Here is an 18,783-nt window from a genome sequence, read left to right as displayed (position 1 = left end):
TTTTCAAACCTCACCTCAGGGAACCCCAGAGACGTTTCTTAATTTTGTTGTAGCCCTGAACCAACACATTTGACTCAAATAGTCTAGGGCTTGATTATTAGTTGACATTAAATCAGGTGTAGTTCAAACACGTGGAAAGGTTGGGGCTCCAAGATGAGAGGTTTGAGAAAGGATGGAAAAAGCCTAACCCTGTGAGTTTCCAAGATTCATACTGTCATCTTCCCGAAAATGTACTGTGTCAGTATAATTCTTAATGACACATGTATCTTAGAATAAGATATCGTTGTAAGGACATTCAAGTTATTCGAGGTCTGTATTGTTTATCATTGTAGTCAGTGTGAGGGGTATATAGACTACAGCCTGAGAATAGAGGCGCACCAGAGGCAACAGGTGCTGTTCACAAGCTGAAGTTGACAATCTCCTTCAGCAAGGGGTGTGATTGACGTCTCCATCCTCCTCTCTCAAGCCTCCCTGCCCCGGCATAGGTCAACTCTCCAACCACAACCCCACCCATCGCACCTTTTTAGGGTCAGACCCTGACACCCGCACGCCCGGGTTCTCATACTTATTGGGGTGCGGTCACGTGTTCTACTTTTGACCAGGAAAGTAGCACCGACCAAGCAGAGTTTCTGGTAGTGGGAGCTGCACCTCTGCCGCAGTCTGTACTCTGTCGCCGCATCTCTTGTTTCTGCTGACCAGCACACCTGACAGACAGCGAGTCCTCAAGCCCAAGGAGGGTTTCATCTGCTATCTACAAGGCTTAGAGTGCGCATAAACCTCGTTTCTTTTCTATATAATCAGAGGGGGTACTAGAAACCCTAGACGGCATTATGATGGCTGTCGAACCCCAAGCGCAATATAACACCTCGTATATGATGAGCGAGGAGCATCAGTATATGTCTCCGGAGGATGAGTGGGACAGGGACCTACTGCTGGACCCCGCCTGGGAGAAACAGCAGAGAAAGGTACGTTCGGTGCCGGACTGTGAGTAAGTCAAGTCAAAGTGGCAGCGTGACACTTAAATGTTGTCTAGAGCGGCTCGTTGTGCACGACGGACATTTGTGCGTCTGGCTGGAGTCCAGCCATCCCGTTGTGTATGTTTTATAAGTGCCCAGAATCAAATGGTTGACAGTTACTAAAATCCCTGGACAACTGTAATACGTTTTAAAGTGAAACGGGGGAAGATAAGGAGTTGGCGCACACACCTGCTCCTTTTCAGTTCTGGAAGCTATGAGCAGAGCGGTTAGATATTTCAGACGCGTAACGTTCTCAGTGTTATCTTTCACTTACCCCCGACAGGGACACGAAGACAGTCTAAAAATAAATAAATATATATAATATATAAATATATACCCCCCACACATTTAAACTAAGCAATAGAACAAATAGGAACTTGTGTGATTTTATGCACGACCTTTCCAAGAAGTCACTATGCGCTATAGGCAGGCCCAACAAACCATTTACAGAATCTCTAAACCAGCGTTTCCCAAACTCGGTCTTGGAGACCCAAAGGGTTGCACGTTTTTTTTTTTGCCCTAGCACTACATAGCTGATATTATTTTTAGAAAATCAAAGCGTGATGATAATGATGCAGCCCATAGAGTCCCCAGGACCAAGATAGGGAAACGCTACTCTAAACGATGCTTAGACCAACCAGTCAAAAGTTAGGCATACACAATAAAAGTAGGCCTATATACATGTAGAGATATGTTGATATATTAAAAGTTGAATGATTTTAAAATTCTCGCTCAAAACTACTCCCAAGTTGTCTCTCTGAGTTATTTTTTATTTTGGGAGTGCCGCTTATTTTTCTGTGCTTGAGTTGGCAACATAGTGTCTGGAAGTGTCATGTAGCCTGGATGAGAACGTCTGCTAAATGAATAAAAAGTCAAATAGGCCTAGAGAGTCGCGAGGGGACTTGGGCCCGCCCGTTGTCTTGGCGATCAGCCGGCCTCGCTGTGCTCGTGGACATGGATGACAGGTGCATTTAATGAGCCAGAGCTGTCAAGCCTAAAAGTCACTGGGCTGATGTGACAGTTATGATGTACGCCTCGCATGCCTGTGCTCTATGGCCTATCCTAAACTGGGAATGGGACAACCATACCTCCAATAGTGAATTCATTGAGCATAATGGCTAAATTGCTAATAAATATACATTCGTCCATTTCTGATATGTATATTCTATTACCATTGATTTACCAGAAGACATTTTCTGCTTCTGACAATATTTTGTAGAATGTTCATGTACACCTTGCATACAGGTCTGACTCCCTGTCTGGCCTATTTATACATACCTAGCCTACTTGGGTTGATTGGCATCTTGGGAGAAGGTGGATACTGTACATAAAACATACATAAACATTAATTAGGAAACATAGAAAATGGAATGTTCTTTTTCTATGGAACTCCCCTGTCTCTATGATGCAAAAGTTTCCTTCGCACAGTGACTGTACTGGAGATCACATGGCCTTAAGGGTGAGAGACGTCAACAGATGGCCAGTTAGGCAGCGGCCAGAGAGGATGAGTGAGAGAACAGAGAGCCGGAGAAGGGGAGAGACGACTCGTATAGAAGTACACCGACAGGGTTAGTTTCAGACCTACGAATAAACCTGTCCTAAAAATACGCCTTGAACTCTTTCTGTTTCTCCCCTCCCTCCTTCTCTCTTTCCCCCTGTTTCTCCCTCTTTCCCGGCTTCTCCCTCTTGTTCTCTCTCTCTCTCTCTCTCCCCTACACCCCCCTCTTTCCCAACAATATTGTAAGCCTCCTGGCCAGTTCCCAATCCAACAGTCTCTCTCACACCTCTGTGTACCAAGAAGTTTTTGAGGTGGTGCAATGTCACTTTCTTTTTTTGTTGTTGTTTAGGTAAGATGATAGAGGGTCATTTTTCTGAGAGGAATACAACAATAAATTTATCCACACACCCCAGAAGGGCTGTGTGAGTTCACCTCTATGACTGACCTGGGTGATTGGGTCACTTTAGCACATAAAGAACAGCACACAATACACACATACCAAAAAATAGCTTCAGAAGCTGATCTCATATCATCAATAATAGAAAGCTGCATCATTTTGAGGTGAAACAAATCTGAGAGGACCTCACCACCTGTTCTAACCCCATGTTCCAAATTTCTGTGGAAAACCACCCGGCTGCAGGCAGGCAGGCGCAGTAATAAAGTGTTTGTCAACACACTGTGACCCTGTTGAATATGATAAGAGCATTAGAAATATACACGGCACTCCTTTCACTTTGAGAGAATTTGTAAGTTTCACTTGGTCCGAAGAGTTGAAGTAGTATGGCCAATCAAGGTTTAGACTGCAAGACTGTGTTAGCCTGCTGAGCTAAAGCAGGCTAACACAGTCTCGGGGAGCTAACGCAGGTCTTCTAGTCTCAAGGCGAGGTTTCTCATTACTCGAGCATGGATTGACGAGCCACCTCCGCTACAGTTACGGTAGTTAACATATTACAGTGGTGTTACAAACTATATCTGAACGTTGACCGCCTAAGCAGTTCAGAATGACAGGATGATGAATGAGAGGAAGGTATGAACGATTCTTATTCACACCACCCATCCTGTCTCTGACTATAGCTCAAGTCATAATAATCCTTTTCTGCAAATAGAGAGCTAGGAAGCTATTTCCTGTGATACGATACAGTACTTTTATTTATCTACAAACATGGAAAATAATTTAGTCAGGTCAGCTTTCATGGAACTAAAGATAATGTCCACTGCAGTAAGCCTATAAAGGGATTGTGTATTTCAGTTAGCTCTGTGTGTACCAAAAAAGGATATTATAATGATATTTGGCATCGACACTAAAGCCCTAAGGTGAAACAGAAAATAGATTAAGTTTACAGAGCAACACTTCAACTTTAAGTTGAAAAACAAATTAGTCTCATGAACACTTTATTAAGAAGTTACTCCCTAACATTACAAAAATAAACTTTAATTTACACCACATAGTGTTAAATTGGCTAAGGAGGGCCCCATCACTGCAGTGGGGACAGGATGTGGACTATTCACACAACAGATGTCAACTTAATATGATCAGGGATGACCATTCCCCTGTGGCTGGTAGGCCTGTACCTTCCTCCCCCAGCTAATAGGAAACTCAGCCTGTGAGACTGCATATACAGTTTATTCGGAAAGTATTCAGACCCTTGAATTTTTCCACATTATGTTACGTTACAGCCTTATTCTAAAATTGACTAAATGTTTTTTCCCCCCTTATCAATCTACACACAATACCCCACAATGACAAAGAAAAAACGTTTTTAATACATTTTTGTCAATTTTTTTAAAGAAATGCTGAAATATTACATTTACGTAAGTATTCAGACCCTTTACTCAGCACTTTTTGAAGCATCTTTGGCAGCGATTACAGTCCTGGGTATGACACTACAATCTTGGCACACCTGTATGTGGGGAGTTTCTCCCATTCTTCTCTATTCTTCTCTGCAGCTCCTCTCAAGCTCTGTCAGGTTGGATGGGGAGTCCGGGCTCTGGCTGGGCCACTCAAGAACATTCAGAGACTTGTCACGAAGCCAATCCTGCGTTGTCTTGACTGTGTTCTTAGGTTGTTGTCATGTTAGAAGGTGAACCTAAGCCCCAGTCTCATCTCCTGAGCGCTCTGGAGCAGGTTTTCATCAAGGATCCTTCTGTACTTTGCTCCTTTAATCTTCCCCTCGATCCTGACTAGTCTCCCAGTCCCTGCCGCTGAAAAACATCACAACAGCATCATGCTGCCACCACCATGCTTCACCGTAGGGATGGTGCCAGGTTTCCTCCAGACGTGACGCTTGGCACTCAGGCCAAAAAGTTAAATCTTGGTTTCATCAGACTAGAGAATCTTGTTTTTCATGGTCTGAGAGTCCTTTAGGTGCCTTTTGGCAAACTCTGTCATGTGCCTTTTACTCAGGAGTGGTTTTCATCTGGCCACTCTACCATAATGGCCTGATTGGTGCAGTGCTGCAGAGATGGTTGTCTTTCTGGAAAGTTGTCCCATCTCCACGGAGGAACTCTGGAGATGACCATCGGGTTCTTGGTCACCTCCGTGACCAAGGGCCTTATTCCCAGATTGTTCAGTTTGGTTGGGCGGCCAGCTCTAGGAAGATTCTTGGTGGTTCCAAACTTCTTCCATTTAAGAAAGATGGAGGCCACTGTGTTCTGGGGACCTTCAATGCTGCTGAATTTTTTTTGGTACCCTTTCTCAGATCTCTGTTTCGACACAGTCCTGTCTCTGAGTTCTAAGGACAGTTCCTTGGACCTCATGGCTTGGTTTTTGCTCTGACATGCATGAAACAGGATGCACCTGAGCTCAATTTCGAGTCTCATAGCAAAGGGTCTGAATACTTATGTAAATTAGGTATTACTTTTTTCTTTTTTGCTAAAATGTCTAAAAACCTGTTTCTGCTTTGTCGTTATGGGATATTGAGTGTAGATTGATGGGGATGAATATATATTTTTTTAAATCAATTTTTGAGTAAGGCTGTAATATAACACAATGTGGAAAAGGTGAAGGGGTCTGAATACTTTCCGAATGCAATGTAGATAGGTTAGCATTGCGCCAGGATGAGCTTGTGCTATGCCAGACAATTACTCAGCTATCTAGCCAGTTAGTTAGCAGCTGAAAACCTGGAGTATGTGATGTGATTCACTCGGCAGTGAACTTATTCCCATAGAAAGAGGCTCACTCTCTCATGTTGCTTTGCAAGTGGCACCTTATTTCCTATATTGTGAACTACTTTGGACCAGAGCCCTATGGGCCTGAAGTGCTGCACTAGTGCACTATGTAGGGAATAGCGTGCCATTTGGAACGCAAAACCTTAGTCAGTCTTCAAGGGCTTGGTTTGGACACTTGAGAGCTCATATTTGGGTAGTGGATATTGATCCTGTAAGACAACGATCAATGATTGATGTGGTGGATACTCTCTTTATAAAGGCCTGTAAGCTGCTCAGGGAGCCCAAGGCGGTAGGCTTTGATGGAGTTTGTGTGTGCTTCTAAGTGTGGGGAAAAAAACACTCCCTCTTGAGCTCTCATGGTAAATCCATTTTCCTCTTATGTCTCTGTGTCTTATTTTAATGCAGTAGTAATAACTAAAACGTCACAATTCATTTTTCTTCCATTTCCCTCATCTCTAGTTCCAAAAATGTGTTACTGAATTCACGGAATGAATTTCCATGGAAACGGACCAACACAGGATCTAGCAGAGATTAGAGGAAAATATTATTTTTTTCATCTCAACGTCTATTTACTGCTCTCTATTTATGTGATATTGTATGTATAGTTATTTAGAATGTTTCATCCCTATCACACTTTGACTTTAAAAAATTAATCCAATGGAAGTTTTGCTACAAATCCGATTAAGGGTTTTGATGGAATACAGTAGTATTGTAATTTACTTGTAAATCTCATCCAAAGGATTTTGAAACTGATGAGGATGTGTCCCTTTCACCCAGCCTGGTATCAGACTAGACGTAACATAGCAAACATAAATCTGGGACACTCAAATTAGTATGATATGTTGTTTGGTATGTTTACAAAAGACAGATGGTCACTTAAAGCAAAAACGAAAGTAGGGTAGTTGGTCGGGGTGGATGGGTGGGTTAAGAGTTTGAATCTTATCACGGACAACTAGCATTTTAGCTAATTTACAACTTTTAAACTACTTACTACTTTTTAGCTACTTATCATGTTAGTTAACCCTAAACTTAATCCTTTTAGCGACCCTTCCCCAAACCCTTCCCCCTTAACCCTAACCCCGAACTAACCCCTAGCTTAGCTAACATTAGCCAGCTAGCTAACATTAGCCACCTAGCTAACATTAGCCACCTAGCTAGAATTCGTAACATATCATACGTTTTGCAAATGCATAACATATTGTACATTTTGCAAATTCCTCATGTATTGTACATTTTTTTTGCATATTCCTGACATATCATGCGAATTGTAATTGGGAACCTATCATACGAAATGAGTGATGGGCATCCACACGTTAATACATACCATATGAAACGTAACATATCCTGCTAAATGGAGTGTCTCGGATTTACGTACAGAATAATAAGAAATGCGCCGAGACCAGGTTGTTTCACCTCACATTCTCATCAATCTCTGGTGACAAGCACAGTGACTAGCTTAGCCTATGCAATGTGTTTTCTCAGATATTCATGGACTGGGTGATATTATTAAGTCCCTTTTTAACAATCTGCTCTCCAGAAAACTGTCGTTTGTTCTGTCATTAGGTCTAACCAGTCAAACTCACCGACGTTTGAGGAATATCTCATAGGTCTCACCCACATAGCTGGGTGAAGTTCATGATGCCATTGTCCTTATTAACAAGGGGCCCCAGGAACAGTGGAAGAGCTCTGTTTTCATGTCATCCAACAAATGTAAACACTTGGAGTTTGCTAAACGGCATTGGCACTTAGATTGGAAATGGTGCCATGGTCAGATGACATGAAAATAGAGCTCGTAGGCCACGCACACCAGTGGTGGATTTGGCGTCGAAAAAAAGGAGGCATATGCAGAAAAGAAACTCATAAAATATGGTGATGGCTCTTAGATTTAATGGGGCTATTTTGCTTCCACTGGTCTTGGGGCCCTCGTTAAGGTCAACAGCATCATGAACTTTACTCAGTACCAGGACATTTTAGCTGAAAACCAGTCTCTCTGCCAGGAGACTGAAACTTGGCCGCAAGTGAATCTTCCAGCAAGACAATGACCCCAAGCACACATCAAAAGCCACAAATAAATTGTTAATTGACCACAAAATCAACATTTTGCAATGGCCATCTGAGACCCCAGACTTATTGAAAACCTGTGGATTGAATTGAAGAGGGCAGTCCATAAACACAGAGTATATCAAGGATCTGGAAAGATTCTGTATGGGGGAATGGTCTAAGATCTCCAATCTCATAAAACATTTTTTAGAAAAGTCTCAGTGCCATTATCCTCGCAAGGTGAGGTATTTAAAGGTATTGAAAACATGGGGTACCAATATTTTTTTTTATTACTTGTTAAACAAAATCTTTCTCTGAGGAATTGTATTTGTATAAAATTATTTTATTTGAGCATACGATATAGCTTATAAAATGTATTTTATGCAGTCTTTTTTTTGCTCCTCTTTATCAAGGGTGTCAATAATTTTGGACCTGACTTTACTTCGGGCCTATTTTTATAAGTCTACTGGAATTGACAAGCCTTTCGAAGTGATGCGTTTTTATTGTTCTATCTTTTCTCCTTCCTTATAATAATTAAACATTTTGAAACAAAGTTCATCCTGCAAGTGAATTCAAGGCAGAACTGAACTGGCCAAGAGAACCTTGTGTGTGTGTAGAGAAAAAGCGAGGTAAGAGAGAGAGCTTGTAGTGAGATCAGATGGCAGTTGCTATTCCAGAAGCTGTGTCCATGTAGGGAGGCTTCTATAAACTGCCTTAGTGGAGCTAGGAGCCCTGGGAGGCCACAGGAAGGGCTGAGGAGTGTGTGTTCTGTGATACCTCCTCCAAGTGTGTGTGTGTGTGTGTGTGTGTGTGTGTGTGTGTTGTTGGGGGCGCTAAGACGTGAGGTCACAGGTATTCCATGGTGTGGTAATGGTAAAGGGACACCGAGGTGTCCACAATCCACAGGGAGAAAGAAGATATGATTGGGGGGGAGGGATAGATGGAGCAAGGGATGGAGGGAGGTATGGAAGAGTTTTGTCATGGCTTTACTCTCCATCTGAGGCAAAAATCCACAAATTATGTCTTTCAATGGTCTTATTACTTGTTAATTTTGTATGATAATCCTTAGTATCTCTCCATTGGATCAGATGCCGCCGTTGGCACTGAAGATTGAAGCCTGTCATTGTGTGTGTGTGTATATGATATCAGAATCCTGTTTAAAGTGGCAGAAGTCAGAACAGAACTGATACGCCTGCCGAAATTAGACCCCCCCCCCCCCCCACACTCATATAAGACAGACGGTCAGCTGTAAATCCTACTCCCCTCTTTAACCAATTTATCCCTCTGCAATCATCAATCACAGTGCCCAGAGCACATAAAACACACACACACACACACAAATGCACACTCATGGGCGGATGTGTACACACACACACACTGTGAAGCAATCGGAAGGTTGTACCATGCTCCGCTCTACGTTCCCATACCATATGCTTCTGTGACCACTAGAAGGCACAGTGTGTTTGACATTTAACCTTAGAGTCACTCAGTCAAGTTGCAGGCAGGAGGATAGAACAGATAAACACTGGAATGGAACGGAACGATATATAATGGAATGATGTTTAGTAGAATGGAATGGAACAATGGAATGGAATGCATTTCATCTCTTGCCCTTTAATAAAACCATTGATGCAAACAGATGGAAATACATTGTGATTAATATGTCAGATGTGTAACTGTTGGTAATACCAGTCAGTACTAAAGCTTGGAATGGTCAACCTCAAAAATAAGCAGCACACAAACACCATATTATAGAGAACTCGTAAAACCTGTGGCATTTGGTCTATTTCAGATTTTCGGTCTAAAAATTGTTTTCAGAACAGAATTAAAGAAAAAGTCCAGCATTGTTCATCCTGATGCACAAGTCTAGTTGAGTGTGTAGAAATAGGCCTCTATCTCTGTTTTCTTCAGTATCCTTCAGTATTCAGGTCCTGTATGGCTGTTGCTGTCAAAGAGAATATGTTCTCAGTCAACCTCTCTGGTTAAATAAATGCAAATTTAAGGCTGGGCATTCTCTCAGATGTGAGTCAATGAGAGGGGATTCACTCCATGCTGTCACTGATGAAATAAGTGTTAACTACAGAATAATTAGCAACGGGCATTCTCTTAGACGTGAGAGTGTGCTTCCATTCGCTGCACGCTGTCATCGGGTGTGCCTCCTGTTGCTTGGAGCTGGCTGCCCTTGTGCCCGGGGGTGGCTGGCAGCTGGGACCGAGCTGGGTTGGCAGAAGAGGTGTGCCCGCTGGCCACTACACTCAGCCTGCCAACCCGAGGCTAGTCAAAGCCTTTGATCCTCTAAATGTAGAAATATTAGGCCTGGTGTTTAGAATGCTGGCCCTCAGAGTCTCTGGATGAGTCTCAAATGGGACCCCATTCCCTTTATAGCGCACTACTTTTGACCAGTCTCCCGGGGCCCATTACTTTTCGCCCGCGGTCAAAAGTAATGCACTAGGTAGGGAATAGGGTGCCATTTTGGACACTGCCTCTGAACATCCTGACATCTTTACTTACAGTACCCATAGTAGTATGAGTTACCATACCCAATCACAGGGATGGCTAACTCTGGAAATTCCATCAGTTTCTACAGACTTATGAAAAACAGCTTTTAGTTTTCTGGCACCCCATGTATGGAATAATCTTTAGAGTTCCCTACAAATGGGTGTATTGGTGCCTTTTGGGCAGTTGAGTGTTGATTTAAGACATATTTTTGAGGAATGGGATTGTTTTTCATGAGTTTGTCTCTTTTTGCACTTAATTTTTTTGTCTTATATTTCATATTGTGTATTTGTGTAATTTGTTGTGTAATTCTAAGATGCAGGGCTCCCTTACAAAAGAGACCTTGCTGTCAATGGGACTCTTTCTTAAAATAAGGTTAAGTAAACAAATGTATTTTGAATTGAAAACTATTTTGAAGATCTACAGTATCTTGAAGACAAGACATTTGACAGTGTGTGTTATTGCCCTCCCATTATCCTCCCATTATGTCTGAAGTAATGGTTGCTCGGGATTCGTGGAATTGGAGGTTGGAAGGTGGGGTGGGAAGGTCGGTTTCAAGTTTTAATAGTTGTATGTGGGATATGTGGGATACACAAGGTATACATCGCCCAACAAAATGCTTACTCGCAGGGGGCTCAGTTCTACTCTTATGTCATCGTCCCAAAGCGTCCCGGCAGCGACAAAAGCGGCAGCGACAACCAAGTTCAAGCCTTAGGTCTCCGTTAGGGGGATATTTAAAACCCTCATGAGGGGAAGACGAGGAAGGAGGGATGTGGTGAGGGTGGTCGGGTGTCACTCCAAAAGCTGTCGCACCTGTTGTATGGCCAAGCCTCCCCTCCCCTACCGAACACTGTCTAATGAAACTCAAAGGAAAAAAAGAGTTGACCAATGTTGACATTACACATAAATACATTACAAGTACCCACTGACAACTGGCAACCATTGACCCTTTCTGTCAGCTGTAAAAAATGTAATAAAGTAAAGTTATCCATTTACAGCACAAAGTCATTTCTCAGTAGTTAAACCCATGAATGTGTGACTGACATGCACAAGGCTTACGTGTGAATGACATACACATAGCTTACATGTGGAGGACAGAGAAAAGAAGCCAAGTATAGCATTTGGTACACTAAGATACACTACATGACCATAAGTATGTGGACACCTGCTCGTCAAACATCTCATTCCAAAATCATGGGCATTCATATTAGAGGTCGACCGATTAGTCGGCATGGCCGATTTAATTAGTGCCGATTTTCAGGTTCACACAACAATCGGTAATCTGCCTTTTTGGACGCCGATTATGGCCGATTACATTACATTCCACGAGGAGACTTGGTGGCTGACTGTGTGGCTGTTACGCGAGTGCAGCATCAAAAGGACCTTGTGGCTGCAAGGAGCCTCGGTAAGTTGCTCGCTAGCATTAAATTCATCTTATAAAAAATATTCAATCTTCACATAATCACTAGTTAACTAGCTTGTCCTGCGTTGCATTTAATCAATGCGGTGCCTGTTAATTTATCATCGAATCGCAGCCTACTTCAACTTCGCCAAACGGGTGATGATTTAACAATAGCGCAGTCTTGTACCTAACCATAAACATCAATGCCTTTCTTAAAATCAATACACAGAAGTATATATTTTTTAAACCTGCATATTTACTTAAAATAAGTTAATGTTTGCAGGCATTAATAACTAGGGAAATCGTGTCACTTCTCTTGCGTTCTGTGCAAGCAGAGTCAGGGTATATGCAGCAGTTTGGGCCACCTGGCTCGTTGCGAACCATGTGAAGGCCATTTATTCTTAACAAAGACCGTAATTAATTTGCCTGAATTTTTCATAATTATGACATAACATTGAAGGTTGTGCAACGTAACAGCAATATTTAGACTTAAAGTTGCCACCCGTTGGAAAAAAATACAGAACGGTTCCGTATTTCACTGAAAGAATAAACATTTGTTTTCAAAATGATAGTTTCTGAATATGACCAAAAGCGTGTATTTGTGTGTTTATTATATTATAATTAAGTCTGATTTGATAGAGCAGTCTGACTGAGCGGTGATAGGCAGCAGCAGGCTCGTAAGCATTCATTCAAACAGCACTTTACTGCGTTTGCCAGCAGCTCTTAGCAATGCTTGAAGCACAGCGCTGTTTATGACTTCCCGAGATTAGGCTGGCAATAGTAAAGTGCCCATAAGAACATCCAATTGTCAAAGGTATATGAAATACAAATGGTATAGAGAGAAATAGTTGACACGTCAAATTCCTACAATAACTAAAACCTAAAACTTCTTAACTGGGAATATTGACGACTCATGTTAAAAGGAACCACCAGCTTTCATATGTTCTCATGTTCTGAGCAAGGAACTTAAACGTTAGCTTTTTTACATGGCACATATTGCACTTTTTACCTTCTCCGACACTGGGTTTTTGCATTATTTAAACCAAATTGAACATGTTTCATTATTTATTTGAGACTAAATACATCTTATTCATGTATTAAGTTAGACTAAAAGTGTTTTATTGTTCATTCAGTATTGTTGTAATTGTCATTAATGCAAGTTGTGGTAGACCAGGCAGTTTGGTCAAAACATTTACACAGAACAAACACGGACAGAGTAGGATTAGCTCGGTTTCAAGGGTGTGTATTTGAATAACAAACCAAAAGGTCTCCCCCATGAGACCCTCTCCGACATACCGTCTTCGGGGCTCCGGGTCTTGCTGTATCCTGCGGGGAACAAAAAAACTGAGCTCCCTCCTTTCTACCTCTGGAACCGTCTCCAACTATACGGCGTAACCTTTCTTCCCCCAGTCCCTCCTCCTGAGTGCTGCCCTTCTGGAAGCTTTATGGGACTCGTCCAGCTGGTGAGCAATCAGCCCTTAATTACTCACCAACCCCAATCAGCCTCAATTAGTCCTGGCCGGAGAGCCAGTCGAGACGTCCAGCAGAGGGAGCCATTGTCTCGTGTAGACTCCATCTGTCACCAGGCCTCGACGAGTCTCCCCCTGGTGGCTGACCTGCTGTACTCCACAAAATATATAAAAATCGTCTGATTAATCGGTATCGGCTTTTTTTGGTCCTCCAATAATTGGCACCGGTCGACCATTAATTCATATGGACTTGGTCCTCCCTTTGCTGCTATAACAGCCTACACTCTTCTGGGAAGGCTTTCCACTAGATGTTGGAACAATGCTGCGGGGACTTGCTTCCATTCAGCCACAAGAGCATTGGTGAGGTTGGGCACTGATGTTGTGCGATTAGGCCTGGCTCGCAGTTGGTGTTCCAATTCACCGATATCGACAAACCATTTCTGCATGGACCTTGCTTTGTGCACAGGGGCGTTGTCATGCTGAAACAGGAAAGGCCCTTCCCCAAACTGTTGCCACAAAGTTGGAAGCATAGAACCATCTAGAATGTCATTGTATGCTGTAGCGTTAAAATGTCCCTTCACTGGAACTAAGATCATGAAAAACAGCCCCAGACCATTATTCCTCCTCCACCAAACTTTACAGTTGGCACTACGTATTGGGGCAGGTAGTGTTCTCCTGGCATCTGCCAAACTCAGATTCGTCCATTGGACTGCCAGAGGGTGAAGCGTGATTCATAACTCCAGAGAACGCGCTTCCACTGCTCCAGAGTCCAATGGCAGTGAACTTTACACCACTCTAGCCGACACTTGGCATTGCGCATGGTCATCTTAGGCTTGTTTGCGGCTGCTCGGCCATGGAAACCCATTTCATTAAGTTCCTGACGAGCTGACGTTGCTTCCAGAGGCAGTTTGGAACTGTTGCTACTGAGGACAGACAATTTTTACGAGCTTTAGCACTCGGTGATCCGGTTCTGTGAGCTTGTGTGGCCCACCACTTCGCAACTGAGCCTTTGTCGCTCCTAGACGTTTCCACTTAACAATAACAGCACTTGCAGTGACCGGGGCAGCTCTAGCAGGGCAGAAATGAGACAAACTGACACATCCTATGATGGTGCCATGTTGAAAGTCACTGAGCTCCTCAGTAAGGGCATTCTTCTGCCAATGTTTGTCTATGGAGATTTGCATGACTGTGTGCTCGATTTTTAAACACCTGTCAGCAACGGGTGTGGCTGAAATAGACAAATCCACTAATTTGAAGGGGTGTCCACATAATTTTGTATCGATAGTGTATAGATTTTTTAAAATGCGAACATATCAGCCTACAACTTATGCGTGGACAAAAGGTTAATGGTCCCATCTTTGTCATCTGTGGGGTCACAGATATCCTTTTCATTTGTTCTGACAAACCATGGTTAATATTGATAGGTGTAGTTGTTAGCGATAGGTGTAGTTGTTAGGGATAGGTGTAGTTGTTAGGGATAGGTGTAGTTGTTAGGGATAGGTGTAGTTGTTAGCGATAGGTGTAGTTGTTAGGGATAGGTGTAGTTGTTAGGGATCGGTGTAGCTGTTAGGGATAGGTGTAGTTGTTAGGGATAGGTGTAGTTGTTAGGGATAGGTGTAGTTGTTAGGGATAGGTGTAGTTGTTAGGGATAGGTGTAGTTGTTAGCGATAGGTGTAGTTGTTAGGGATAGGTGTAGTTGTTAGGGATAGGTGTAGTTGTTAGGGATAGGTGTAGTTGTTAGGGATAGGTGTAGCTGTTAGTGATAGATGTGGTTGGCATGGACCTGGTGTGAAGAAGGTATGGCTTTCATGATGGATGTAGTTGTCATGACAATCTGTCGGTCGGTTTGGTTGTTAGGTTATTTAGACTTTGTTACAGGTTGGTTGTTTACACTTTGTTACACTTTGGTTGTTTACACTGTTACACTTTGGTTGTTTACAGGTTGGTTGTTTACACTTTGGTTGTTTACAGGTTGAGCTGCAGTACATTATTTAGGATGTACTAAGAGTTAGGCCGGGGCGTATAACATAGCATTGTGAATGTGCGTGGGTGGGCGTGGTGTGCATGTGTACGTATGTGCGTGTGGGAGTGAATGTTCTCTTCCATTGTCCCCCCCCCCCCCCACCTGTGAGTTTGGTAGAGCAGCTATGTACGGCTTTGCCAAGTTTGGCTTCTCTCCAGACTGATGGGACTATTTCTAATTATAAAGACGGCTGCTTCTGATTTTATACACGGCGTCTTACCTCATCAGGATGGTACTGTGTGTATCCGAACGTGTGTGTCAGGCAAGTGAGTGTTTGTGTTTGTGTGTGTACATGCGTCTGTGTGATTCATACCACAGACACCTGTCTGTCCAGGTCTGTCTCTCCCTTGGCCTATCCCACCTCTTCTATAGTCATGTGTTGGCCTGGACTGGACAGAGGCTGTATTTATATATACGGTCAGTATGCTCAGACTGGGCTCTCACACTGGGTGGACACACACACACACACACACACACACACACACAAACACACACACACACACACACACACACACACACACACACACACACACACACACACACACACACACACACACACACACACACACACACACACACACACACACACACACACACACACACACACACACACACAGAGTTTAGCCAGCCCTGCAGACATTGTTACCAGATTTATTTTACACTGCTGTTGAGCGCTGATACAGGAATACTCCTGTCCTGTTATGTTTAAGGCATGAGTGGTTGTGGTGTATGGCCAATGTACCACGGCTAAGGGCTGTTCTGGATACAGGCTTTAGCCGTGGTATATTGACCATATACCACAAACCCCAGAGGTGCCTTATTGCTACTATAAGCTGGTTACCAACGTAACCAGAGCAGTAAAAATACAATATTTTGTCATACTCGCGGCTGTCAGCCAATCAGCATTCAGGGTTCGAACCACCCAGTTTATAATAATAAAAGGATATCAATGGCAGATGGGGGGATGCGTCCCTAATGGCAACCCACTCCCTTATTAGTGCACTAGGGCCCAAAGGGCTGGTATTGGGACACAACCAATGGAGTCTAGGATGTGATGTTAGCATTAGCAATCCGGTGGATCAGGGTTAAAGTTAGCCAGACATGTCATGTTGAGTCCATGTCCACTTTTGATGAAAAAGTCTGAGGAACTGGTTTGAATTGTCCTTTTAAGACTGTCATGTGCTTGTAGGCAACTTCTATCTGATGCTTCTACCCTCTTCTCTATTCTGTTTCTTTGTTAAAGGTCCCAATGCAGCCGTTTTAATCTCAATATCAAATCATTTCTGGATAAAAATGAAGTACCTTCCTGTGATTGTTTTCAATTTAAATGGTAAAAAAATGTAATAAAATTGCTTTTTTAGCAAATAGATATTTCTAAGCAAGAATTTTGCCAGGACTGTTTGGGAGTGGTCTGAGTGGGAAGGGTAAAAGTAGCTGTTCTTGTCAGAGAGGTTTGGAACTCTCTTTCTTATTGGTCTATTAACTCATTTACTGCATGGCGATCAATGTATTTATAAAGCCCTTTTTATATCAGTTGTCACAAAGTGCTATACAGAAACCCAACCTAAAACCCCAAACAGCAAGCAATGCAGATGTAGAAGGCTGTATCACAACCGGCCGTGTTTGGGAATCCCGTAGGGTGGCGCACAATTGGCCAAATGTCGTCAGGGTTTGGCCGGGGTAGGCCGTCATTTTTCTTAACTGACTTGCCTCGTTAAATAAGGGTTCGAGAAAATAAATAAATAAATGGAAAAACTCCAGGAAAAACTCCCTAGAAAGGCAGGAACCTAGGAAGAAACCTAGAGAGGAACCAGGCTCTGAGGGGTGGCCAGTCCTCTTCTGGCTGTGCCGGGTGGAGATTATAAGAGTACATGGCCATTAAGGCCAGATTGTTCTTCAAGATGTTCAAACGTTCATAGATGACCAGCAGGGTCAAATAATAACAATCACAGTGGTTGTAGAGGGTGCAACAGGTCAGTACCTAAGGAGTAAATGTCAGTTGGCTTTTCATAGCCGAGCATTCAGAGGTCAAGACAGCAGGTGAGAGAGAGAGAGAGAGAGAGAGAGAGAGAGAGAGAGAGAGAGAGAGAGAGAGAGAGAGAGAGAGAGAGAGAGAGAGAGAGAGAGAGAGAGAGAGAGAGAGAGAGAGAGAGAGAGAGAGAGAGAGAGAGAGAGAGAGAGAGAGAGAGAGAGAGAGAGAGAGAGAGAGAGAGAGAGAGAGAGAGAGAGAGAGAGAGAGAGAGAGAGAGAGAGAGAGAGAGAGAGAGAGAGAGAGAGAGAGAGAGAGAGAGAGAGAGAGAGAGAGAGAGAGAGAGAGAGAGAGAGAGAGAGAGAGTCGAAAACAGCAGGTCCGGGACAAGGTAGCACATCCGGTGAACAGGTCAGGGTTCCATAGCCGCAGGCAGAACAGTTGCAACTGGAGCAGCAGCATGACCAGGTGGACTGGGGACAGTCAGGAGTCATCAGGCCAGGTAGTCCTGAGGGAGGGGAGAGGGAGAGAGAGAGAAGGAGGGAGAATACTTAAATTCACACAGGACACCAGACAAGACAGGAGAATTACACCAGATATAACAGACTGACCCTAGCCCCTCGGCACATAGACTATTCCAGCATAGATACTGGAGACTGAGACAGGGGTGGGTCGGGGGACACTGTGGCCCCGTCCGACGATACTCCCGGACAGTGTCAACCAGGCAGGATATAACCCCACACACTTTTCCAAAGCACAGCCCCCACACCACTAGAGGGATATCAACCGACCATCAACTTACTACCCTGAGACAAGGCTGAGTATAGACCATAAAGATCTGAGGGGGCATATTTTCAGCCCGAGGGGGCATATTTTCAGTGATGTCACCAAGCAGGCCAAAACCCCATCCCAGCAAAGCAGGCAAAAAAAACAGCTCTTACACTAAAAGGGCATTATCATCATTTTCACAATTTCAGAGTATTATTCCAACCTCATAGTGTGGAAATATATATTAAACACAGGAAAATCATGTTTTTGACTGCATTGGGCCTTTAAAGTCCTGAATCTCCCTCCTTTCTTTAGTCTCACAAGTCACACAATTGTTTCTGAAATGTGTCAATCTGAGGATGCTAGATGTAACTACAGGATGTTAGACGTAACTGCAGGATGTTAGTGGTAGCTGCAGGGATGGTCACATGGTAACAGTGGTTGCGTCACATTCTTGATGAACAGGTGGTGTCTGGGATGGGAGGAGGATGTGTGTGTGTGTGTCCACCCAGCTGTGCTGAGGGTCATCAGGCCCTCCCACTGTCCCCTCTCCCCGAGTTATGACAGGCATCCAGCAGAATGACTGTGTGTGTGTTTTTGTGTCCAGACCAGACCAACACAGGCACAGAGGGTCAGCTCAACAGTTGGAGTCGAGAGACAGAAGAGAAGGGGAGGACACATGGAGAAGGGGGGACACAGAATAAGAGAAGGGGGGCAGTCGCACAGAGGAGAAGGGGGAGATAGAGGAGAAGAGCAGTGACTTCATAGTCATACGAGCGCTCTATAGTTGACCATAGGCATCCCCCGCAAAGACATGTAACCTATGAGATAATGGGTTATTATGGATAATGGTGTGACCCAATGGCCCTTTGAGTCCAATGAATATGGTGTTGTACTTGATGATACAAATAGGGCTTATTTGTGTTTTGAGTTG

At 43.5% G+C, this 18,783-nt stretch overlaps 1 protein-coding gene across 1 annotated transcript in view; it reads left to right on the top strand.

Moving 5' to 3' along the window:
- Positions 1 to 573: 573 nt before the first annotated feature.
- The window catches only part of LOC135516195 (alpha-actinin-3-like), a 33,483-nt gene continuing 15,273 nt past the window's right edge, over positions 574 to 18,783 (top strand). The window contains exon 1 of the mRNA XM_064940300.1: positions 574 to 965. Coding sequence (XP_064796372.1) covers positions 831 to 965 — 135 coding nt within the window. The 5' untranslated portion in view covers positions 574 to 830. The remainder of the gene's footprint in view (positions 966 to 18,783) is intronic.

Source organism: Oncorhynchus masou, chromosome 27 (assembly GCF_036934945.1).
Source record: "Oncorhynchus masou masou isolate Uvic2021 chromosome 27, UVic_Omas_1.1, whole genome shotgun sequence".
Classification (NCBI taxonomy): Eukaryota; Metazoa; Chordata; class Actinopteri; order Salmoniformes; family Salmonidae; genus Oncorhynchus; species Oncorhynchus masou.
This window is presented reverse-complemented; position numbering and strand designations above follow the sequence as displayed.